Source organism: Vombatus ursinus, unplaced genomic scaffold (genome assembly GCF_900497805.2).
Source record: "Vombatus ursinus unplaced genomic scaffold, bare-nosed wombat genome assembly UNPS02014820.1, whole genome shotgun sequence".
Classification (NCBI taxonomy): domain Eukaryota; kingdom Metazoa; phylum Chordata; class Mammalia; order Diprotodontia; family Vombatidae; genus Vombatus; species Vombatus ursinus.
This window is the reverse complement of record NW_020954598.1, coordinates 41,411-66,234: the sequence shown is the minus strand read 5'-3', so window position 1 is coordinate 66,234 and position 24,824 is coordinate 41,411. Positions and strand designations below refer to the sequence as shown.

Genomic DNA, 24,824 nt, shown 5'->3' with positions numbered 1-24,824 from the left:
ACAGATGCACCAGTAGAGAAGACCAAACCCCCAGACATATCTGCATATGTCAATCAGAAGTCAGCCAGAATAGAACACAAAGGAGGGTTAGAGCATGTAATGGAGGAGGATAAAAGAAGCCTGGACGTTTAGACTGGGGCCTTCATGAATGCCAGGCTAAGGACCCTGGACAGTGTCTTGTGGTCAGTGGGGAGCCAAGTATATTGAGAATGGGGGTGATGTGATCAGAACTGCACATTAGGTAAATTAACTTGGCAACATTTGCAGGGAAGGAGGGGGAGAATAAGCGTTTATTAAGCATCTACAGTGTACTACATATTGTGAAAAGCAATTACAAATATAATCTCATTTGCAGAATGGATTAGAGGGTAGGGGCTAGAGGCAGAGAGACCAGTTGAGAGGACTGGTAGAGTATTATAGCTGTCACAGCATGAGAGCCTGAACAAGGATGGTATTGTACATATCAAAACAGAGATACTGAGGAGTATCCCCCATCTTCAGGAGGGGTATATTTAAGACGTATATACACTAGGAGTAGAGTAGGGGTGTCTTTAACCACATAGAACATGGCTTTCCTTTTCTGAGACTCAAGTTTCCTCGTCTGTTAAACTGAGATGGTTGGACTGAATGATCCCAGAAGTTATGCCCAATTCTGAATCGTTCCTCCTCCTCTGAGCTTGACCCCGTTGGAATTAGAGGGGTGCTTGAGATGACCTCTTGGGCACTGCTCACTTACACTTTTGGCTTTCCTTACCCCCCAGAAGCCCCAGTACTATTCAAGAGGAAGCTGGAGCCAACGACAGTGGAAGAGAAGGGCTTGGTGACATTGGAGGTAGAGCTGACCAAGCCTTGCTCTTCCGTGAGATGGACTCGTAACAGTGCAGCCTTGGTGCCCAGTGAGAATGTGGAGATCCGGGCTGAAGGCACCCGCCATAGCCTGCTCCTTAAGAATGTGAGCTTCTCCGACCGGGGCTTTTTCGGCTGCGAGACACCAGATGACAAGACGCAGGCTAAGCTCAATGTGGAGAGTAAGTGAGACTAGTCTGGAGGAGGAGATGGGTCTGTGTGGGGAGTAGGGCAACAAAATGGGACTGTAATTAATCCTTGGTGGAGTGACAGTGAGCTCTGTCTCATTCCGACCCTCTGAGGCAATGGTGCTCATTTCTCTGGGTGACAACGCAATTGGCATGATCCCAGAGGAAAGGAGGATCCTGGGGGGCTCTATAACCAAGGAAGACAAGAAAGAAATTCCTAGTAGTGGTCCAAATCCAGGGATGTTAGGACAATCAGGAAGAACACACCATGAAAGTGTTGGCAGAATGCGGTGGCTTATGAAATTTCTGTGAACATTCTAGCCACACTGCCTTCCTCCATATGATGTGTCCAGAGCCCCTGTTCACTTCCCCCCTCAAGGGAAAAAAGAGTAGATTTTCTCCCATAAAAAGTCAGGTCTCCCAACTGTTTCTGTCCTGGAAGCACCACATTCCCCTGACTTTGTTCTCTGCAATTTGGCACACACAAGCTACAAGCTTAGGGGATGCAGAAAGATTTATCAGAGTGGGAGAATTCTAGCATCCAAAATATGTGTGGTCAATCCTTTTGCAGTAAATCCCATCATTTCCTGCCACGAGGCTGTCAGAGTGCAGTTTCTTGTTCAGTTGGCATGGTCTTGGTTAGGACTCATCATTTCATTGACTTGGGGAAGTCCCTGTGTGGAAATTCCCCCCACCGAGAGAGACCAGCAACTTGTCTGTAGCTTCAAGCCTTGGAGAATTACCCGGGGGGCCCTGAGAAGGTGAGGTGACTCATCTGTAGAAAGACCACAGCTAGTATGTGTCAGGGGTAGGACTTGATCCCAGGTTACCTGGACACTTTATCCGTGATGTCACGCTACCTCTATAGAAGCTTAGCTCAGTTTTAAAACATTCAGCATTGTGGCTGCTGCACCTAAGAGTCCTGTCTGAGCACTGCCCGTTAGCCCTCTGGCCTCTACTCTAGACCTCACCTTTCCCGTGAAAACCCTAGACGTCTTCCAAATCACAGGATCTCAGCTCTGGAAGGTACCTTAGCACCCATCTAGTACAACTAATATGTGAAAAGAACCCCCACGATGATACCCCTCACAAGTGGTCACCTAACCTTTGCCCAAAGACTTCTAATGAGGAGAAACTCATTACCTTCCAAGGCTGTTCATTCCTCTTTACCTAGTTTTAATTATTAGGAAATCTTTCCTTAACAAACTGAAGTTATGTCACAATTATAAATTTACCATAATAGATATAATATAATAGATTTATTATGATAGATACAATAATAGATTATTATAATAGATATTATAGATAATAGACTTATTATAATAGATATTATAATAGATATAATAGATTATTATAATAGATATTATAATAGATAATATATAGATATATAATAGATAATAGATATATTTATTATAATAGATATTATGATAGCTATAATAGATAAAAATTTTTATTGTAATATATAATAGATATTAATTATAAATTATAACAAAGTCCTTGTAACTTTCTCATATTACTTTTAGAGCCTTCAGACTTAGTCACTTTTGATAAGAGCTCTCTCTCATACCCTAGGCTCTGTTTTTTTTTTGGTCCCCTCAGCTCTCCCCCATTATTTCCCGATATTCCACTCTGAAACTGGTTACAATTTCTTTCATTCAGGCTTTTGCAATGTGTATCTGTATGGTCAAGGCAGTTCCCATTGGCTTCCAAGGACAGACAAGTCATACCCAGCTCATTTGAAAATATGGAAGAAACAATTTCTTTCTCAGGGAACTCTGCTAGTGATGCTTGGTCTGTCCTTGTTCTTCCCCTCTCCCCTTTTCCCATGTAGTGCGTCAGATCCGGCTGGTACGAGGCCTGCAGGCCATAGAGGTGCGGGAACAGGGGACGGTGTCCTTGGAGGTAGAGCTCTCACACAGCGATGTGGAAGGCTACTGGACCCGAGATGGCCTGAAGCTCAAGTCTCAGAATAACTGCTGTATCACAGTCCAGGGTGTGATTCACAAACTGACCCTGTCCTCCCTGGGTCTGGAGGATGCTGGACTCATAGTCTTCAAAGCAGATGGTGTTCACACATCTGCAAGACTCACTGTCCTTGGTATGGCCATCACTGGTCTTGGTCTTGGAGGAGGGGTGGCAGTGAAGGGGAGCTATCCACACATCTAGGTCACTTATGGTTATTGATGGGACTGGAGTGGAAGAGTGTGTCTACACATCTGAATAGCTCATGGTCAGATTTTCATAACCTGGGGAAAGGTGTCCCCATATTTATTTTATTGGTGATCAAGAGAAAATTTTAGGTGATTTCCTCCCATTTTATGGATTTAAAAAAAACTGGGACAAGTATAGTTTATATGACTCTGCTAAAGTCATGAAATAAGTTGGGCTGAGTTGGGAGAACCAGGTCTCAATTATATAGGGATAGGGACAAATACCGCTGGCTCCTTTACTTTCCCACACTTCTTTGGGGGTGGGATGGGGGAAAGTATTTACCTCACCACTATTCCCTCCCCTCCCTATCTCTCAGAGCTTCCTGTGACGTTCAGCCACCCCTTGCAGGACATTGTGGCTACAGAGAAGGAGAAGGTCATTTTGGAGTGTGAATTATCCCGGGCCAATCATGATGTCAAGTGGTTGAAGGTACCCCATGATCCCGGACCTGTTTCTTCCACCTCTCCCTCTAAATCCCTAGCACTAACAGACAACATTATTCTCTCCAAGTGACCTAGGCCACCTTCCCAGCTCTGGGCTGCCTTTGCCTCCCCTCTCACTGCAGGGCTGTAAGCCAAGTCTAGGTGATCGTTCATTGTAGAGGACTCTTTATTATGTATGAGTTGGTCTAATGGGCCCCGAGTTCTCTTCTAACTCTGGGATTGTATGAGTCTGTGGGAAAAGCCTTTTATAGGGATGAGGGTCAGTCCAGAGCACAAGGGGAAGGAATAATGCTGAAGTTAATGGTGGTTGGGGCTGGGGGAAGCTATATCAGGGAAGAAGGCTTAATTAACATCAGGAACATGGGAAGCAGCTCAGAGGAGGAGGGGTCATTGGTGGGGTTGGAGAGGGGAACCTGACTGTTCCAGCATATACCTCCTTGGTCTACTTTTGATACGTGTCTTTCCTCCAGGATGGAGTGCTGCTTCAAGCAGGGAAAGCGCTGGGAATTGTTTCCCAGGGGACCAAGAGGAGCCTTGTCATCCACAAGTGTGAGTCTGGAGACCAGGGTACCTATGTATGTGATGCTGGTGATGCCAAGACTTCAGCCACACTGCTGGTGCAAGGTAAGGCTCGAGCTGTGTGGCTGTGAGCAAACCACTTCTTTCTGAGCATCATTTTCTTCATCTGCAGAAAACGGGTAACAGAACTTATACAATCATCCTCCAAGATCTGTTGTGAGGAAGGTGCTCTAGAAATATAAGTTGTTTTATTATTAATAATAATAATTATTATTTTAGCAATAATAACAAATGGTAGAGTCATACAAATTCGCTTATGGAAACAGAGATGGTTTATGACAGTAATCTGCAATCAGATCATTGCCACCAGAAATTAAACAAAAGATAGCTTTAAAGAGCCCAGAATTATTAATTAATGCAGATTATGCTAGGAAATGGTAGAAGTGATCTATGCAAACAGATCACTACATATTGCAAAAATTTAGCATTTACTGAATACCTAGAAAGTTACAACTAGGTGGCTAGCATCATACATCAGAAGCTTGCTGTACTTTATAAACTAACAGACAAGGAATCCTCACACTACAAATATAAACCATGAGAATTCAACAAATAAACTTTGCTGAAACTAGAGCATCATTGCAAAAAGAATCAAAGAGGAAAAATAGATATTGAACAGAAAAGGGAAAGAGGAGAAAGGAGAAAGAAGGAGTAAAGAGGTTGGTTGAAAGGAGGGAGGAAGGGAAGAGAATGGACGGAGACAGCAGGTGGAGGAGGGAGAATTGAGGACCCTGTCTTGAGGTGAAGAATTCTGCCCTCCCTGGGGACAGTCTTGGTGTGTAAGGAGAGAGAAAGGCCTTTTCTGCAGTAAAAGAGCAGCAAAGGGAAAAGGCTTGTTAATGCATGAGGAAACGGGAGTCAAAACAGTCAGTGCCCTGAGGATTGAGAGAGAGCCTTGTCTGCCAGGGGTAGAGCAGAAGGGGGTCTAATCACGCAAAAGCAAGCCGCATGTAAGAAGGGCTTAGGCATGGTCACAGGTATGTTGCTGGATTCTGCATGTCTGGGCATGGTGCTTTCCCTCCGTTTCTGGCTCTAGCATCAGCAGCAGCCTTTCTGGCTGGGGCCATGCTAACCCTGTCTATGAGGGAGGAAAGAGGGAAAGGAAGACCAAAGGAGTCATGTGGTCATGGAAGAGCATGGGGGTTCTGGGTCCAGGGAGAGGGAGGGGGGAGCTGGCTTTCAGGCCCTCATCAAAACAGACTAGGTAACTTCTAAGGTCCCTTCTAGCTCTGACATTCTATGTTCTAAGGTCCCTTATGGCCATGACATTCTGTGTTCTAAGGTCCCTTTCAGCTCTGACATTCTGTGTTACAAGGTCCTTTCCAGCTCCTACATTTTATGTTCTAAAGTTCCTTCCAACTCTGATTTTCTATGTTCTAAAGTCCCTTCTGGCCATGACATTCTGTGTTCTAAGGTCCCTTCCAGCTCGACATTCTCTGTTACATGATCCTTTCTACCTCTGATGGTCTATGTCCTAAAGTACCCGCCATTTCTGATATTAGGTTCCAAGGTCCCCCTCCCATGTCTCACCTCCCGTGTTTTAAGGTCCCTTGCCATTTCTGATACCACATTCAAAGATCTTGCAATTTCTGACATTCTTGGTTCTAACGTCCTTTTCCTCTCTGAAATTCAGTATCTGTGCATCTCCCTCCTCTTATTCTAGGCAGGAACATACAGATCGTGAAGCCCCTGGAGGATGTGGAGGTGATGGAGAAGGAGAGTGCAACCTTCACCTGCCAGATCTCCCATGATGAGGTACAGACCCAATGGTACAAGAATGATGGCAAGCTCCGGCCTGGGGACAACATCAGGATGCGCCAGGAAGGTGGGGAAAAGTTGGGGGTGTGAAGTACGTGGGCAGATGTGGGGGAGAAGGAGTGGGAAGCTGGAGAAGCTAAAAAGGGGACCAGTGGCCAACCTCAGCATTCCTCAGCTTGTACCTGAGGAGAGGAGGGTGGATTTCTCATAACGTCCAGCTCCATAGTCATCCTCTTCTGCACAGGGATTCCTAGAACCAGGGTAGGGATATTATCAGCTCAGAACTCTACAAAATTGCTGCTACACCAGGCCAGTGGGCAGACTGTGGGGAAGGATGAGGGACTGATTCAGGGAACAGGGCCAAGGAAGAGGAACCCTCTACTCCTTTGAAGAATTTGAGCTGATCCTATTCTGTAGTATTTCCAGGCACTCACCCATGGGAGATGGGGGCCATTGTAGAAGGATGTTCTAGGGTGAGAAGGCAGCTGGGTCATAGTGGTGAAATCTGTAGAAGTACAAAAAGGGGGAGGGGAATGAAACACTAACATTTATCAAGAGCCTACCATGTTCTAGGTATGGAGGGAGATAAAAAAAACAAGACACCTGCCCTCAAAGAGCTCACATTCTGATTGGGGAGATAAGACACACACACACACACACACACACACACACGCACACACGTGACTATAATCAAAAGTAGAACATGACAGTGTGCTGTAAGACTCTTAGCAGGGCAGATCATTTCTAGTGGGGGGGGTGGTATCAGGTGGCAATGCAATGCCAGTTTCATGGAGGAGGTGACACCTGAGGTGGGTCTTATAGGATTTCAACAGGTGGAGATGTAAGTGGAGGAAAGGGTGGGCATTTGAGACATGGGAAATGCCATGAACAAAAAGGTGCATAGGTGAAATGGAGTGGGATGTTTTGGGCTAGCTGTAAGACTCAAAAAGTAGAGGGAGAGAGGTGCCAGGTTATGGAGGACCTGGAAGACCAGGCTGCAGCATTTGGACTTTATTCCGTAGGCCTTGGGAAGCTATTGATAGTTTTTGAGTAGAGGGAGAAAAGAAGGGATCTTCCCATCTTTGCCTTTTTATACGAGAAAGATCCCATTTCTGACTTGTGTCAGTGAGGTTTTGCCAGTTTTCCTTGTTTCCCAGGGAGTCTAGACCAGTGATTTGGTGGATGGTGGGGGTGGGAGGAAGGAGAAGCAAAGAGACTGTTACTTCCACTCCAGATCTACTCTTGGGGAACTTTGAGTATTATAATTGCTTGTGGAAGTGGAGGAGAGAGAAAAGGGTGGTGAGGTAGAGTCTGACTCACCCCATGGCTGACTTAGTAAAGTTATTGAGCCCTGTCTTCATAGAGATAGGGGTCTGCTCGTATGACTTTGGCTAGACTGTATAGAACATTAACCTGTAAATTTCCCAGAGCCCCGGGGCTCACTCATCTGTAAATTTGGTCATTATCTCATAAGGGACTTTGTGGCAAAACAAAGAATAAAGGTGCCACTAAATCTGCTTATGAACTGAATTTCCAACTTTGAACTCTTCTGGGCTGGTGTCCAGACCCTAAAACATGTGCTAAATGCAACAAACAGGCTAACATTTACACAGAGTCTTTTGTTCAGCACTTTATATGTTGGGGTATCACATCTATGAGCTGAGGCAGCAGGCAATTACCAGGGCTAGCCTGAGCTCTAACATAGTCTTCCTCTGCAGGAAAGACCTACTCCTTGCACTACTGGAAAGTCATGGTAGAAGATGCAGCAGAGATCAAATTTGTGGCAGAGAATGCAGAATCTCGAGCCCAGCTCATAGTGAAAGGTGAGGAGTGGGATGAAGGAAGAGAGGGGACAGTGCTACAGACTACAAGGGGAGGGTGTGCCTCTCCAAAATGAGCATATGCCCAAGCTAACCCTGTGTGATTCTACATATGGAGAAGTGAAGGAAACCCACCACCATCATAAAGTAGTGAATATGGGTCAGGAAAGCAGCCTGGCAGAATGGAGGTACTCAAGAAGACCCAGGTTTAAATCCTGCCTCTGATACTAAGTGTTTCTGTAGCAAGTCACTTAAATTCCCTGAGCATTGGATGACTCAAAGACTACACATTTCTAAAAAAAAAAATAAATTAATAATTTTCAGTGAACAAAAATCTATTTTTTCTACCTCCTACCTCTTAGACCCATGAAAAAGAAGACAGAGTAATGATAAATATGCATAATCAAGCAAAACAATGATTCTAAGTTATAGAAGGGTCACAGTCTTTGCCAGTGGAGGGAGTTTTTATATATAAAATCACAAGTTCTTAATGTGTGGATGAATATACCTCCCAAGCTAATTGCCAGCCACAGGGAGGCTAAAGGGAGGTCCATGGATAAGGAAGAAGATAGCATGAGGACAGATAGAAAGAAAAGAAGGCAGAAAGAGAAGGGTTTTTGCCATAGTAGCAGGGACTGAAGAGAGAAATAAGGAAATGTGATGTTCTGTGTGCACAGGAGGAATAAGGAAGGGGGATGGGCGGTCTGTGTCCATTGGAGAAATTAGGAATGGTTTGCATCCACTGGAGAAATTACTGAATTTTGGGGACCCTTCCCCTCCTCTCCCTTCCCCTTCCTTAGAGCTGCCAGTGGTGATTGTGCGGCCATTGAGGGACAAAATTGCCATGGAGAAGCACCGGGGAGTGCTAGAATGCCAGGTGTCACGGGCTAGCGCCCAGGTGCGATGGTTCAAGAAGGATGTGGAGCTCCACGATGGGCCCAAGTATGAGATGGTCAGTGATGGTATCTATCGGAAGCTCATCATCAATGATGCTCAACCAGAGGATGAGGACACGTATACCTGTGATGCTGGCGATGCTAAGACCAGTGCTCATTTCTTTGTGGAAGGTACTAGGGGAATGTACTGGGCTCAGGTGGGTCTTTGGGCAAGGCCAGGGGACTGTGTCTTCTGAGTCTTTCTTTCCTCTCTATTTCTCCTTCTCCAGTGCCTCTGCCAACCACCCCCCACCACCACCTAGGCCTCACTGTTCATACCTCATGTCCACAGTTTTGCTTCCTTCCTCCCTTCCCCACCACCTCCACCAAAATTACCATTTCCTTAGTACAGTAATCTCACCTAGTTCACAGTAATCTGATGAAATTATTTACTCTGAAGTGTGCATGGCTGCTAATAGTTTAGTATTTATACCCTCAAAGATGATAGCTACAGTCAACAAAACTTTAACCTAAAGGAACAAATCTCTAAGGGTGGAATTTTAGGCATTGTGGTAGTTTGGGGAGGGGTTTTTGTGTTGAGAAACGGGGAATGCCTATGTGGGTGGCCGCTAATCTCATTTATAGGCAAAGCTAACCTTACTTCTTAATGTTGATTATGGGGAGATGGAAAACTTGCTCGTCCAGAGGAAGTAAAGTGTGACTCCTCTCCTCTCTCCTCCCCCTCTTTTGCCTGAAGAACAATCCATTACCATTGTACGGAAGCTGAAAGATGTGGAAGTGATGGAACCGGCTCCAGCCTGGTTTGAGTGCGAGACCTCCATCCCATCTGTGCGTCCCCCCAAGTGGCTGCTGGGCAAGACGGTTCTGCACGCCGGGCGAGATATCACCATTGAACAAATGGACACGGTCCACCGTCTGACCCTGCACCGCACCTGCTCCACCATGACGGGCCCGGTGCACTTCACCATTGGCAAATCCAAGACCACAGCCCAGCTCGTTGTTTCAGGTGACCTCCTGCCTCCGGCCGGGTCCCAAGACCAGCTGGCCCACGCTTGAAGATAGTGCCACAGTGTCTGCCCTTGCTGTCACTCTATTTAAGGACTGGCAGAGAGGGGCTTCTTGGGGCTTGTATCCCTTGAACCAGTACCCCATCCGTTCTTCTTTCCCTCTGCTTCCTCCTCAATAACAGGCCATGAATGTCGACACAGTCTCACGTTATGTGTCTTTAGTATAGAAAATCTCCATTACCCCAGGTGTGCGGATAGATCGACACACAGATTCATTCCAGGTCAACAATCACAGTCTCCTGGCTTCAGGTCTCTCCCTACCCCAATGCATCCTCCACTCAGCTGTCAAGTTGATTGATCTTCCTAAAACACACATCACCCCACTAATTCGGTAAACTCCAGTGGCTCCCTATTACCTCCAGGGTCAAATATAAAATCCTCTGCTTGACATTCAAAGCCCTTCGTAACCTGGCCCCTTCTTACTTATCTAGTCTCCTTATACCTTTTCTTCCTTCACATACTCCCACATACTTTGTGATCCAGTGCCACTGACATCCATGCTGTCAGACACAACACTCCATCTCCCAACTCTAGGCATTTTCACTGATTGTAGAGACTGGAGAGAGGATTTATTTCAACCTCTTACTTTTGTAGATGAGGAAAAAGAGGCTCATAAAGTGAAGTGACCTACTTAAAGTTTGTCGCACAACTCGTAAGCAACCAGACTTGAACTCAGATCTTGGCACCAGAAGATGAGTAGGTCTTAGATGGGCAGAGACGAATGGATGGATAATTAGGAATGGCATTGGCCTCTGAGCTCGTCTCCCTAACTCCCCTCAGTTAGAATTCTGTCCCTCTCCACTTGCTATAACTTGATTCTCTATTTTGAGGTCAATAGTGGAGGGAATGGTTAGCTCTATGGTACTAACGAGGCCAAAGTCCCAGGCTTAATTGCCCATCTGGTTTAGTTAGCTTTCAACAACAAAAACAAAAAACCCACTAAGCAAATGAATGAAAACTGCTTCCTAACCGTGGCCATGCCTGGCCACTTCACTGATAGTCAGGCAGGGGCATTATCCTCTCTCCGATGATACAGAGTGCAGCCCTTCCCATCTCAGGGCAAAGTCTTTATGATCTTCTGTAGCCAAAACAATCCCCCTACCCCCCACTCCCGATGGCTTTAGAATCAGGGCATGTGGATACAAATCCTGCCTCTGATGTTTGCTACATAAGTAAAATCACTCAAATTCCTTAGATCTCAGATTCCTCACATGAAACACATGGGGATTGGACTAGATGATCTCTAAGGGACCCTCTATCTTTAGATCTGAGATACCATTCCCTATGAACCTGTTGGTGATGACTGCCTGAATAATACTTAGCCAGGTTGATTCTCAGAATGCAAATACACAGCCCATTACCAGGCTTGTATGCAAAGATTCTGCCTCTTGGCAAGAGAGGCTGGAATGTATGTTCCTCTGGCATAGTTTTCAGGGTCACCTCTGGGTCCCAAGAAAAATCTGGGAATAACATCAGTGGAGATATAGAAAGGATAGTCCATTATATTACAGACGGGGAAATGGAAGATCCAGAAGGTTCAATGATTTGTCACCATTGTCTGGGTGGAGTCTCTCCCCTATACCAGAAGGGGAGGTGGCCATCAGGGTCTGGACTGTTGGTCGCTGAGCCATCTTCATTTCTATGCTGGTCTGTCTTTCAGATATCCCTGTGCTGCTGACCCGGAAGATGGAGGACAAGAGTGGCCGGGAGAAGCAATCTGTGGTCCTGTCTTGTGATTTCAAGCCCGCTCCTAAGGCAGTGCAGTGGTACAAGGGTGACACCCTTCTTCAGCCCTCTGACAAATACAAGATGAAGCTGGAAAATCACATGGCAGAGCTGCGGATCCTGAAGCTCACACCTAGTGATGCTGGTGTCTACCGGTGCCAGGCAGGCAACGCTGACAGCAGCGCCACAGTCACTGTGGAAGGTATGGCATTTGGTGGGGGCAGGGGCACAGGGAGAGGGTAAAGCAGAATGGGCTTAGGAAACTCTCCATTGACCACGTGCCGTGTTCTACCTGGGGAGCTTGGCAGAGAAATTGAACCATCTTGACCATTTCCTGCATCTGTCATCCTGAAACCAGGAGAAGGGTGGTCCTCTAATCTGTGCTGATGTCCCACTTAATTACGCAGTGTCTATATATGGGATGCAACAGCCTTTTGGGCACATCCCCGATTATAGACCAGGCTGGTAGACTCCCACCAGCATCCTAATAAGCATTTGCGGGATCAGTAAAAGTCATTTGTCTAAGGTCATGGTTGCTCATTGCCTTAAGCTCAGTGTGGAGCAACCCTCTCTCCACTCCCGCTGTGGGCTGCTGATTCCTTGCATGAAACAAGTTGTTGTGACCTGAAGCACCCAAGGATTTTTTGGTCCAAGTTGTTTTTCTGATGAAGTTCTGTGTGTTCTTGCTCCTTAGCCTACTAGATTCCTAACTTCTCCTTTTTTTAAATTTTAAGGCATTTTATTATTCTTTTTTTTCTTTTACATCCGTGTTATTTTCCAGTGGTTCCTCCTTTACCCACCCCACCCCCAATAGAACCGTCCATTGTGACAACTAAGTTTAATTTAACACTTTGTCCTTATCTATAAATGTATATCTCATTCCACACCTGTAGTCCACTGTCTCCCTGCCAGGTGGCGAGAGGCATCTGGACTTAATTTTTAGAATGATCTCTGGTTCCTTTCTCTGAAATGGGGCATGGAGGCTGGACCATGATAATCCTTGTATCTTGCCCTATTTTTGTTGACTTTTCTTCTGCCTGGTCCCAGTCTTACTCTCTACCTGTTTAGAAATTGGGATAGTTTTCAAAATAATAATTTTATTAAGACTCCCTTATGTCAACCTGGGGATGGGCAGATGGGTTTAGGGCCCATGCTGCTTCTCTACATCTCCAGAGTAAGGAGAGTCCTGGTTGTAGAGCTTATTCCTTATAAATAGATAAGTGTGGGTGTGCTCCATCTGTTAAGAGGGCCAGAGGGCAGCAATGGCTAATAGCTTAACCTCTTCCTCCCTTGCTTTAAGCCACAGAGTCTTAAACATTTTGAAAAGAGGCTTCCACCGGCAGCTAGGTGTCTCAGTGGATAGAGCACTGGCCCTAAAGTCAGGAGGACCTGAGTTCAAATTTGACCTCAGACCAAACACTTGACACTTGCTAGCTGTGTGACCCTGGGCAAGTCACTTAACCCCAGTTGCCTAAAAAAAAGAAAAGAGGCTTCCAGTCCTTCCATCCTCACTTTTTCAATCCATCCCTCCTCCAGGACATGGGTGTGGATGTCAGGTGCTTCTGAGACATTGATATATTACTTTAACCATAAGCTTAGGCATGTAGGCGACCTGTGCTGGTGTGGCCTCTCCTACCGCTGTTGCATATCACATGGTAGCGTCTTCAAGAATTACTCTGGCCCCCAAAATCCATCACTCTGAAGTCAACCTGGTGATGAGTGTCTGAACTTAGCCTGGCTGGTCCTCAGGTGAAAGATGGAAGGTCACAGAACCACAGAATGTTAGAACTGGGAGTGACCTTAGGGGATTGTTAAGTCCCAGCTCTGCATTTAAAGGTGAGGCCATTAAGGTACGGAAGAGTAAAGTGACCTGTCTAGGGTTACACAGTCAGTAAGAGTCTGAGAGAAGATTCACTCTGATTTCAAGCGTGGTTCTCTATCTACTATGCTGCTGCTTCTTTGTCCATGTCACCAGACCCAAATTCGAAGCGTTTCCAGGCACCGTGGTTCGTTAGGAGCACGATGAGGCCTCAGGGAGGACTTTGCAAGAGAGGCTCCCATACCTTCTATAAACTGTGATCTCTGCCTCACCCCTGTTTATAACTTACTTGGCTCCTGATCTCTTCCATGTGTCTCTTCTGACCCTGCGCAGCTCGTGAAGTAGCAGTGATACGGCCCCTTCAGGACGTGGAGGCGACAGAGGAGGGCAGCGCCAGCTTCTCATGCGAGCTGTCTCACGAGGATGAGGAGGTGGAATGGCTGCTGAATGGGACGTTGCTCTATAATGATAGCTTTCACGAAATCTCCCACACGGGAAGCTGCCATACGCTGGTGCTTAAGCGTGTGAGCCTGGCAGACACAGGCACTGTGAGTCTCAAGTCAGCCAAGGTGTCTCAGTCAGCCCAGCTGATGGTGAAAGGTGAGAAGGGGCTGGTGGGTAGAGTAGGGGGACTGCCTTCTGACCAAGGAACCCTGCGCCCTTTTAGAACTCCGTTTCTGTTGTGGCCCCTGGCTTGCTTTGAGGGAAGAGAGGGTCCATCGGGGCAGAGATGGCCAATAACCACCCCTTGGCTGAGCTGTTAGGGAGGTACCCCCCAAGGATTTCTCCAAGCCCTCGTTCAGATTCAATCTTGCTCTCAGCCTGTGTGGATCTAGACTGGAGAGAAATCTCATCATTTCAGTCTAGAACCTTGGAGTTCCCCTTCTCTGGACTTTCTTAGGTTTCCCAATAGCATACAAAGGAGAGTCAGGCTTGTAAGTCATTCTCAAATATATCTGACTGTAAAACTCCTCTGCTGCTCCCAAAATGACCCGACCCCTTATTCAAGATGTGAGGTCCACAACTATTAGATACCTGCTGTGTGCCCAGTAGTGGGGTAGGCTGTGCTGTCAGCAAAAACAGGAAAGGACTTGGTGTATACCTCAGGGAGCTCACAGTATAAGTGGGGAGATAAGACACGTCTAGAACAGCTATAAAGAAAGTTCATGACTGGTAGTACCCCTGATTGTATTAAGTGCTGTTGCAACTAGCATTTTACATCCTTATTTTACTTAAAACCATCCAAGGAGCATTTCACTGGGAAGCAAAATAAGGGAGGGATCAGATGTGAGTGAGGTGAGTCTGGGAAGGCTTCCCAGAGGAGGCGAACTTAGACCAGATCAAGGGTCACTTCACTTAGCTATTGTGAGGAAAGCTCACTGTTCTGGATTTGCAGTCAGGAAGACCTGAGTTCAAATCCTGACTCAGACATTTCTTGGCTGGTAACCTCTCTTAGTCTTAGTTTCCTTAATCTGTAAAGTGGGGATAATAATAGCACCTACCTCCAAGGGTTATTATGATGATCACATTAGGTGATATAATATATGTAAATTGATTTGCAAGCCTTAGCTATCATTATTATAAATCTGAGACAACTGTGCTGTGATGATAATTGACATTTGTATAGCTCTTTGAGGTTTACAAAGTGTTCCATGTATCTCATTTGATATAACAACCCTCTGTAGGACCTATGGTTATGGCCCATTTTACAGATGAGGAAACTGATATTCAGGGTCGTACAGCTATTAAGTGTCAAAGTCAGGATTTGAACACAGAACTTCCTCATTCCAAGTCAAGAGTTCTCTCCACTATCCACTCTTAGAGGACCTGGGTTTGAGTCCTGGCTCCACCACTTACTTACTAGCTCTGTGACTCTGGGCAGGTACCTTTCCCTTTCTGAGCCTCAGTTTCCTCACCTGTTAAGAAAATGTTTCATCAGCCTTAACACACAATAGAAATCAGGGCTGCTGTAATGGATTAGGGGGGCAGAGGTAGGAGGAATAGGGGCTGGTGGTGGGCATGGCAGGAATAAGTTGAACAAGAGTTTAGGGACAAAGCAAGGCATCTGTGGAACAGAAAGGCTGTATTCAAGGGGGGATGGGTGTGGAAAGGCCTTGAATATCCTCCTCCTTTGCTCTCTGACCTCACAATTTCAGAGAACCAGAAAAATCCTTTTGTGGATGAGGAAGGAATGGGGAGCAGGATCTATGATTCAGACTAGAAGGTAAATGAGTAACTAGTTTTTAAGAGGGCAGCAAGCACCTAACACATACCCTCTTTCTGACCCTCCAGAGAAGCCTGTGGTGTTCCTCAAGCCCTTGGATGACATAGCAGGTGAAGAGAGGGGCCGGCTGGCTCTGGAATGTGAGGTCTCCCACTCCAAGGCTCAAGCCATCTGGAGGAAGGATGGCATGGAGCTGGGCCCCAGCGACAAATATGATATCCTGCACACTGACCGTACCCGGGGCCTTGTGATCCACGACCTCTGCCAGGACGATGCTGGCCTCTACACCTGCGACATCGGCACTGACCTGACCCGCTCCCAAGTCAGTGTGCACGGTGAGTGGCCCGCATGTGAGGGTGGTCAGAAGACCTGAGTTCAAATCCAAAACTCAGAATCTAAGTCTCGGTCTCCTCATCTGTAAAACAGGAAGAATATCGCCTGCTATCTCCTGCTCTTCCTACCTTGCAAGGATGTTGTAAGGAGCAGACAAAAACTCTAAGAGAATCCAAAGATCTAGGCTCATCTCTCTGCCTTAAAACATATGTTAAGTAGGACCTAGAGGTGTCAGACTCAAGAGCGAATGGCCCCCAAACCAGTGCATCCCCAACCAGATGAAAATGTTTAACAAAACAAATAAAAATGTAATGCGACATAGTTAATGTTAATTTGTGGTTTTCTAAGTCAGTATGCCACTGCAGGAATATCCTTTTATCTGCCTTTGGTACCACTAAAGTAGGTCATTTCCTGTCTCTGGGTCTCAGTTTCCTTATTGTAAATTGAAAGGATTAGATCAGATTATCTCTAAGGTTCCTCTCAACTTTAAATCCTATGGTCCTATAAGATGGTGCTAATAATATTTGCAGTCTCTGCCTCACAGGGGTCATTGAATCACAGATTTAGAGCTAGAAGGACTTTAGTAGCCATCTAGTTTAGTCCAACCCCCTTATTTTACAGATGAGGAAAGCTGGTGGCACAATGGATAGAACACCTGGAGCCAGGAAGACCTGAGTTCAAATCCCCCCTCAGACACTTACTAGCTGTGTGACCCTGCACAAGTCACTTAACCCTGTTCGCCTCAGCTTCCTCATCTGGAAAATGAGCTGGAGAAGGAAATGGCAAACCACTCCAGTGTCTTTGCCCAGAAAATCCCAGAAGGGGTCGAGAAGAATCAGACACAACTGAAAACGATTCAGTAACAGAAACTTGCCCAAGGTCACACAAGTATTGTGTAGCTGTGCTGGGATTTGAATGAGGGCCCCTTGCCTTTAAATCCAGAGCTCTTTCACTTTGTAAACATTAAAGTCCTATAGACATGCAAGCTCTTGCCGTTATGAAGAAACCCTGTCGGACCTGCTTTCACGAAGAGCAAGCATTCTTTACAATTAACACGTGAAATTGAGGTCTCTGGGCATTCCCGCGTTCTATATGTTTGAAAGTTTTTAGCGTAGTAGAACAAACATTGGATTGGGACTCAGACCATCTGGATTTAAACCCTGGCTCAGCTCCTTGGATGATTTTAAGTAAATCACTCTTTGGACCTTAGTTTCCCACTCTGTGAAACTAAGATGGTGTCTCTTTCAGCTCTATGAACTTATGATCCTATGACTCACTCAAAGAGGCTGAATGTTCCCAAGCGCTCAGCAAACCCTTTGCTCATTGGAAGGGGGAGCGAAGGGAAATCTAGCCCGATCCTGCATGGGCACTGGCCCCGCATTCATCTGAATCTTATGTCTTCTCACCTTGTCCCTCCAGACCTGCACATTGGCATCACCAAACGATTAAAGACCACGGAGGTGCAAGAGGGAGAGAGCTGCACCTTGGAGTGCATCCTGTCCCACCAGAGTGCTGGCGACGTGGGAACGTGGACAGTCAATGGGAAAGACGTGGGCAGCTCTGGCCACTTCCGGGCCTCGTGCCAAGGCCGGAAGTACATCCTCACACTCCGAGATGCAGCAATGGCGGATGCTGGCGAGGTGGTGTTCACTGTCCGTGATCTCACTTCTAAAGCCTCCCTGATCGTCAAAGGTAGGACCTGAGGCCCTATTGTAGAGTCTCCCCTTGTTCTGTTCTGTTTCTTCCCTTCCTTTCTCCCCTCTCTTCCTTCACCATTCCTCCCTCCCTCTACTCTTCCAGCCATGAATTTGTGCCTCTGATGCCGACTGAATCATTCTCAGACACAAGTTTATCCTATAAGGTTTGAACACATGAATTGTGTGAGGCTCTTGAGGCAGTTGGGGTGGAGGTTGGGCCTGGGGGATAGGGAGATGGACATCTGGGAGCCTCTGCACTGTGAAAACCCTACAGTAGGCCTTCCACCCACCTCACCTCCCTCCTCAAATTTTCCTAGAGCCCTTTTCTGAACTCCAGAATGGCCCCTATCCCATTCTCCTGGGTAGCATACCTATCTAAGAACGTGTTATTCATGCCTCCCAGACAGGATCTTAGAATTATATAGATTTAAAGTTGGAAGGGACCTGAAAGGTCCTCAAGTTCAACCCCTCATTTTACAGATGAGGTACAGAGAGTTGAGGTGATTTACCCAAGATCACACAGCTAGTAAGTGCCTGAGGTGGGATATGAACCCAGGTCTTCTGATTCCAAGCCCATTGTCCTGTCTGCTACAGCAGATACTGTCCAAAATAAAAGAATGAAGAAGCTCTCTCAGGTCTTTGATTGTGTTGGGTTTGAAACTTCTGATGAGACAATTATAATTGAGGATACTTTGTAAAATACAGAAGGAACCACTGGGGTAAAACTGGCCTATTAGACTGTAAACTCCTTGAGGGCAGCAACTCTGCCTTGTTTCATTTTTATATCCCAACCTAGCACTGAGTCCAGGCCCTTGAACACAGTAGGTGCTTAATTGGTATTGGGTTGTTTTTTTTTTAATTGTTGAGTGATTGCAAGCACTAATCTTACAACCATCCTTTGTCCTTCTTATAAATAATTCTCAAGAGAATGATCATTCCCTAAGCCTGCAAATTGGCAAATAGCCATCACTGATCAGTAAATGATGACTCACAAGGTGATGCCATCTGTCACATCCCCACATTGCAACCCCGGCTGCCCCATCGTGGGCTTGGGCTGCAAGACTGACCCCCAGGCCCTGTCCTGGGTCACTATGGGTAGAGAAGAATCAGAATGAGGACACCCATCATTCTGTCATTGCAAACCTTCAGGGGCCAGCTAGGCTGGCATCACTGCTCTTGAGTGAGCTCTCCACCCTGCCTTTATTATTGTGAGGATTCCCACTCTATTTTTAAAAAATTATTTATTTATTTATTTGAGGCAATCAGGGTTAAATGACTTGCCCACGGTCACATAGCTAGTTAACTGTCAAGTGTCTGAGGCCAGATTTGAACTCACCACCTAGCTAACCCCGATTCCCACCATATTATTATTATGTGGGCTTCTTGCTCTGCCTACTTTATTATGCATCAGTTCATCGAAGTCCCGACTCTCAGTTTGTTGTTCCAAACACTATACCGCCCTGCCTGGGCCGCATATGCTACTGTTCCCCCCACCAAACACAACCAATGGCATCTTCTCTGGGTCTCAAGGAGCTTCCCAGAGGGCAGATTTGACCTGATATTGTTCAGTCATTTCAGTTGTGTTTGACTCTTCGTGACCCCATTTGGGGTTTTCTTGGCAGAGATACTGGAGTGATTTGCCATTTCCTTCTCCAGCTCATTTTATAGATGAGGAAACTGAGTCAGACAGGGATAAGTGACTTATCCAGGGTCACACAGCTAGCCTAGCCATACTTGACCATCTTGTTCAGCTTTTCCCCATGTCCTCCCTTGTAAGTGTCTGAGGTCAATTTGAACTCAGATCTTCCTGACTGCGGGTCTGGAGCTCTCTCTGCTCCACCAGCCTAGCTGCCAGAGAAATTTGGCCTCAATCTGGGAGCTATACATAGGAATGAGTCACAAGATGCTTTAAAGGAACTGAGCATGAAGGGTCTATTGTGATGATTTCCTCAACATTATTATTATGCCTGGGCTGCATAGACCACCGCTCCCCCACCAAACCCACCCATTGGCAAGCAGCCCAGGGTCTAGTAATGAGTTTAGCCTCATCCCCTGTGTCTGTGCCAAGGTTGCTTGTCAGAGACAGCACCTGTGTCAGTGAATGAAGGAGTGGGAGTGTAGATGAATGGTCCTCTTAGCTCCTAGGAGTGGTTTTTATTAACACTTTTGTTCTTAATCACCTGGTTTGCCCATTAGCACGATCAGAGTGGTTTTCCTGAAAGCAGTGTTTATGTTTATGCTCTTAATTTTGTTCTTTAAAGAAAACAGTTTGGAGTGTGCAAATCCCCTATTTAGAAAGTAAATCTAATTAGAAGGGAAACCAGAAAAAAGACCAGTAAATCTAATTAGAAGGGAAAATGGAAATGTCAATATAGGCATAATCTGATTTCTTGGCAATTCCTTGGTCCTCCCTGGGTCACAATTACCTCTCCAGTAAACAAAGGGGTTGGGCTAAGGTCCTATCCAACTCTAAATTCTCTGATCCTATGAATTTTCTAGACTTGATGGACATGAGCTACTTAAGGACTTTAGGAGGAACAGAGAGCTAAGTCATAGACAATGCTAGTCCTTGTATTTGGTATCCAGAAGTCCTCATGGTTGCCCCCCAGCCCACCTTAGATGCCTCAGGGCTCCTTGGTTGGTTTAAATGTTAGTGACCCTGGTCCTACCAAATGCTGACCTTCCTGCTCATATTCATCCTCCCTCTCCCTGCACATTGCATATTCTATTCACCACTTTCTATCATGTATCTCAGACAAGAGGAAAAGGCATTTGGTAGCATCATCGAGCTTGGGAATTTTTCACTTTGTTCAGAAAAAGAAGGGAAGGCCTCCAGTATATTGGGTGGACTTTATGTGTCGAACTCTTGGGAGGACATGGGGAAAAGCTGAACAAAATGGTCAGATATGACTAGGCTATGATCTGCTTTGTTGGGTGAAATACCCACACCAAAGAAATCATAGATCTATTTGAGTATTTTGAGTGAGGTTGGAGTGACTGCTTGCTTGAGATGTACTGATGACCCTTTTCAGATAGAGATTGGCCCATAGCTTCTCAGATCCCTTCCAGCTCTGAGATTGTGTCATTCTTTGTGATTTTGGGATAAGATGGCAAATGAGAGGTGAAAAACACGGCAACCTCTCAGCAATTCAAGGGCAAAGAGAGTCTCAGAAACAGGTAAAAATGAATGATTGGTTAGTTAAGGCAGGAATTAGATGATACAGTTTGGGAGCTAAGGAAAGAGAGTCTCCTGCGTAGTGCCAACAAAGGAGAAGCATCTTCTCTGGGTCTCAGGGAACTTCCCAGAGGACAGATTTGGCCTGAACCTGGAGGCTATACTTAGACATGAATCACAATAGGCTCCTTAGGAGCTAAGCAGGAAGGGTCTAGCTGGCTTAGGGGCAGAAGCAAGGTGGAGAAAGGAAAAAAGACCCCACTTCTTGGGAATCCAGGCAAGACAAAGACCTTTACAGGGAGGCAGGAGTCCTGGGTTCTAGTCCCAGTTCTTGAACTAATTGTATGACTTTGGGCAGTCATTTCTCACTGGGCTTCTCTTTCCTCATCTATTATTTGAGGAGGTTGGATTGGTTGGTCTCTTAAGATCTGTCATTCTGGATTCTGTGTTCTGAGCTCCGATCTGGGTCAGAGAAAAGCTGAATTCTATAACTAGGGTACATCACAGACCGTATCTTGAGATTCCTTATATTGGAGTGAGGTAGTTTCTTGTACTGTGAATGACTGGTGGAATATGATATTGTGGACGATTCATTGCCAAGGAAGGGAGAAAGGTCCCGACTCAGCAACTTAGAGAATTCCCTTCAACCTCCACTGAGAGATGGGTGAAGGCAGAGAGCTCTCAGCCTATCTGTCCATACTGGCTACACTTCAGCAAGCCCAGGCATAATTCCCTGATACACTTAATTCAATTCAACAAATACTTAATAGGAGCCTACTCCCTATAGGACTCTATATTCACTCAGTTCTGTGATTTACAAATATGTATCTCTATGTAGAGATACATATGTAGTTACATATACATAGATCGATACATATACCTATATTGATACATATATGTGTCTCTACATAGATACACATATTTATAACCACAGAACTGAGTTCTAATATTGTATATTATAGATACACATACAATTGTATGTATATTGTGCATATACATATGTAGATATGTAACTATGTATATGCAAAAACCTATCTATACATGGATATACAGAAATGTGTATAGATATATTATTTATGTATCCATACATGACTACATATCTACATGTGTATATGCACATGAACATATACCTATATGAATATATAAATATAATATGTATGCATATATGTTTATATTACAAGGTAGCAGAGGAGAAATCCAGACAGCGTACTGTAGGAGAATTTGGGGAGAGATTATTTTCAGCTAGGAGGATGAGAGAAGGGTTCTTGATAGATGTAGCTTATGAACTGAGCCTTGAAGAAGGGGAAGGAATCCAACAGGAAGACAGAAGAGAGTATACTGCAGGTGGAAGAATCAGCCTGGGCAAATGATCACAGATGCTGGAGCAGACAAGATGAGGCTGAGGAATAGCTAACTGTCTGGTTTGTCCAGCATCTGCAGTATGTGAAAGGGAATAATGTGCAGTAAGTCTAGAAAGGTAGGTTGAAACCAGATTCTAGAGGGCCTTAAGTGATAGCCAAACGAATTAGTATTTTATCCTCTAGGCAATAAGGAGTCATTGAAGGATTTGGAGAAGGGGGTAGGACAGGGTGACATGGTTAGGTGCATCTAAGCTTAGGCACACCAGATACCACCCCTTCTCCCCACCATCTTCTCTGAATGGAGTTACGAAGCTGCACACAGCAGGAAGCCCATGACTCGGTCTCACATCTGGTTTCTGCTATTCTTCCTTCCCACACCCCAACCCTGTCTTCTGCAGAGAAGCCAGCATCCATCACCAAGCCCCTGGAGAACCAGAGGGCACCAGCCGGGGAGGATGTGACCCTAAGCTGTGAACTCTCCAAGGCAGGTGCCACCGTGAGGTGGTTGAAGGATGGCAAAGCAATCAGAAAGGGTCCCAGATATGACCTACGCTGCGAGGGCTGCCAGGCCATTCTTGTCATCCGTGTGGCCTCCCTCAAGGACTCTGGCGAGTACACATGTGAAACTGAGACCTCGAAGAGCAAAGCCACCCTCAGGGTGGAAGGTACGTAGTCAAGATTGTTGGAGAGTTTTTTTCTCTCTCTTTAAAAATAGGGGCGGCTAAGTGGTACAGTGGATAGAGTACTGGCCCTGGGGTCAGGAGGACCTGAGTTCAAATCCAGCCTCAGACACTTGATACTTAATAGCTGTGTGACCCTAGGCAAGTCACTTAACCCCAATTACGTCTCAAAAATAAAAATAACATTTTACTGATCCCTTTTGTTTTGACCCTACAATCTGATATACTCTACCTGCCTCTGTGTCCCCACTCCCACTGGACTTTCCTTTGTAAAAAAAAAAAAAGGAAAAACAGTTTTGATCCATTATGGTTATTTACATACACACACACACACACACACACACACACACACACACACACACACAAGAAAGAAGGAAAAGATTGTCACCAAAACATTTTCAATGCTTGGAAGAGAACTGAAGGAAGTTCAGTGGACAGCTTTGAAAGTAACACGTCAAAGGGCAGGTAGGTGGCGTAGTGGATAGAGCACCAATCCTGAAGTCAGGAAGACCCGAGTTCAAATCCGACTTCTGACCAAATACTTGACACTTACTAGCTGTTTGACCCTGGGCAAGTCACTTAACCCCAATTGCCTAAAAAAAAAAAAAGCAACATGTCAAATTTATTATATATATTAAAAAAGCAAGCTGTGCTTACTAGAGATTTTCATCTTTACCTATGATCCTTTGTCTATTCTACTTTGCATGTGGAAATTTGGGGCCATATTCATTAAAATTCAGAAGATTTTTTTTAAAAGACAGTTATTCGAAAGCAGCTGACATAGCAACTGAATCCAACAGTGATGTAGGTAAGCCTCTTTACCAAGAGGAAGAATATGCAACCTAAATATGAAAAGATCACTTGAGAAAAAAAATGAAGGGATTGTAATACTAAATAATATGTGGAAGGAGAGACGTGTGTTTTGTCATTTGTTCTTTGGGACCAAGATTGGTTATCCCAGTGAGTCAGAGACTACCCTTTAGTGTTATTTTCACCTACATTATTATAGTCATTATGCATATGATTCTAATTCTGATGACTTCACTCTGAATCAGTTCATACAAATCTTCCTATGGTTCTCTGAATTCCTCATATTCAACTGTAACCCCTATCCCTACCCTCTCAGGAGCTACTCGAAGCTTGAGCTATATTGCCTTTTCCTTTCAGGGAAATACTGGAGTGGTGTTCCTTCACATTTATTTACTGCAGTTTGTTCAGCCATCTCATAATTGAAGAACATGTACTTTGCTTCCAGTTTTTTGCTGCCACAGAAAGTGTTGTCCTGAATAGTTTAGTATAAATGAGTCCTTTCTTTCTGCCTTTGACTTCTGGGGGCTATATGCCCAGTAAGTCTTGAGTGAGTCTAAATTATTTTCCAGAACAAATTGAACCATTTCATCATTTCTCTTGTTGTTTAGTACGTCTGACTCTTTGTGACTCCATTTGGGGTTTTCTTGGCAAAGATACTGGAGTGGTTTGCCATTTCCTTCTCCAGCTTATTTGACATATGAGGAAACTGAGGCAAACAGGGTTAAGTGACTTGTCCAGGGTCACACAGCTAGTAAGTGTCTGAGGCCATATTTTGAACTCAACAAAGATGAATCTTCTTGACTCTAGGCCTGGCGCTCTATCCGCTGTGCCACCTTGCTGCTCATAGTTCCTCTAGCCATGTACTAATGTCCCTGACTTCCCCAGATCCCTTCAACCTTAACTATTGCTTTATTTTATTTTATTTTTTTTTACTGTTTTAAGGGATATAGAATAAAACATGAGTTGCTTTATTTTGCATTTCTCCAATCTCTAGTGATTTAAAGCAACTTTTATATCATTGTTGATATTTTACAATTTAAAAAAACCATTCATGTCCTTAAGCTATTTATCTGTTGGCTCCTGGGCTTATATATTTATATCCATTTCCTGCTTATCTTGGATGCAGACTTTTACCAGGGACATTTGATATAAAGATTCCCCTCCCCCCACTACCTCTTCTTTTATTAGCTGC

The 24,824-nt window shown here is 45.2% G+C and overlaps 1 protein-coding gene across 1 annotated transcript in view; it reads left to right on the top strand.

The window, feature by feature from the left end:
• The window catches only part of LOC114024241 (obscurin-like), a gene marked incomplete at its 3' end in the record, with an annotated part of 134,013 nt that overhangs the window by 67,900 nt on the left and 41,289 nt on the right, over positions 1-24,824 (top strand). Inside the window, 13 exon segments of the mRNA XM_027837253.1 lie at positions 762-1,028; positions 2,866-3,132; positions 3,562-3,674; positions 4,159-4,312; positions 5,931-6,092; positions 7,744-7,848; positions 8,646-8,912; positions 9,478-9,747; positions 11,469-11,735; positions 13,686-13,952; positions 15,645-15,911; positions 17,329-17,601; positions 22,541-22,807. Coding sequence (XP_027693054.1) covers positions 762-1,028; positions 2,866-3,132; positions 3,562-3,674; positions 4,159-4,312; positions 5,931-6,092; positions 7,744-7,848; positions 8,646-8,912; positions 9,478-9,747; positions 11,469-11,735; positions 13,686-13,952; positions 15,645-15,911; positions 17,329-17,601; positions 22,541-22,807 — 2,946 coding nt within the window.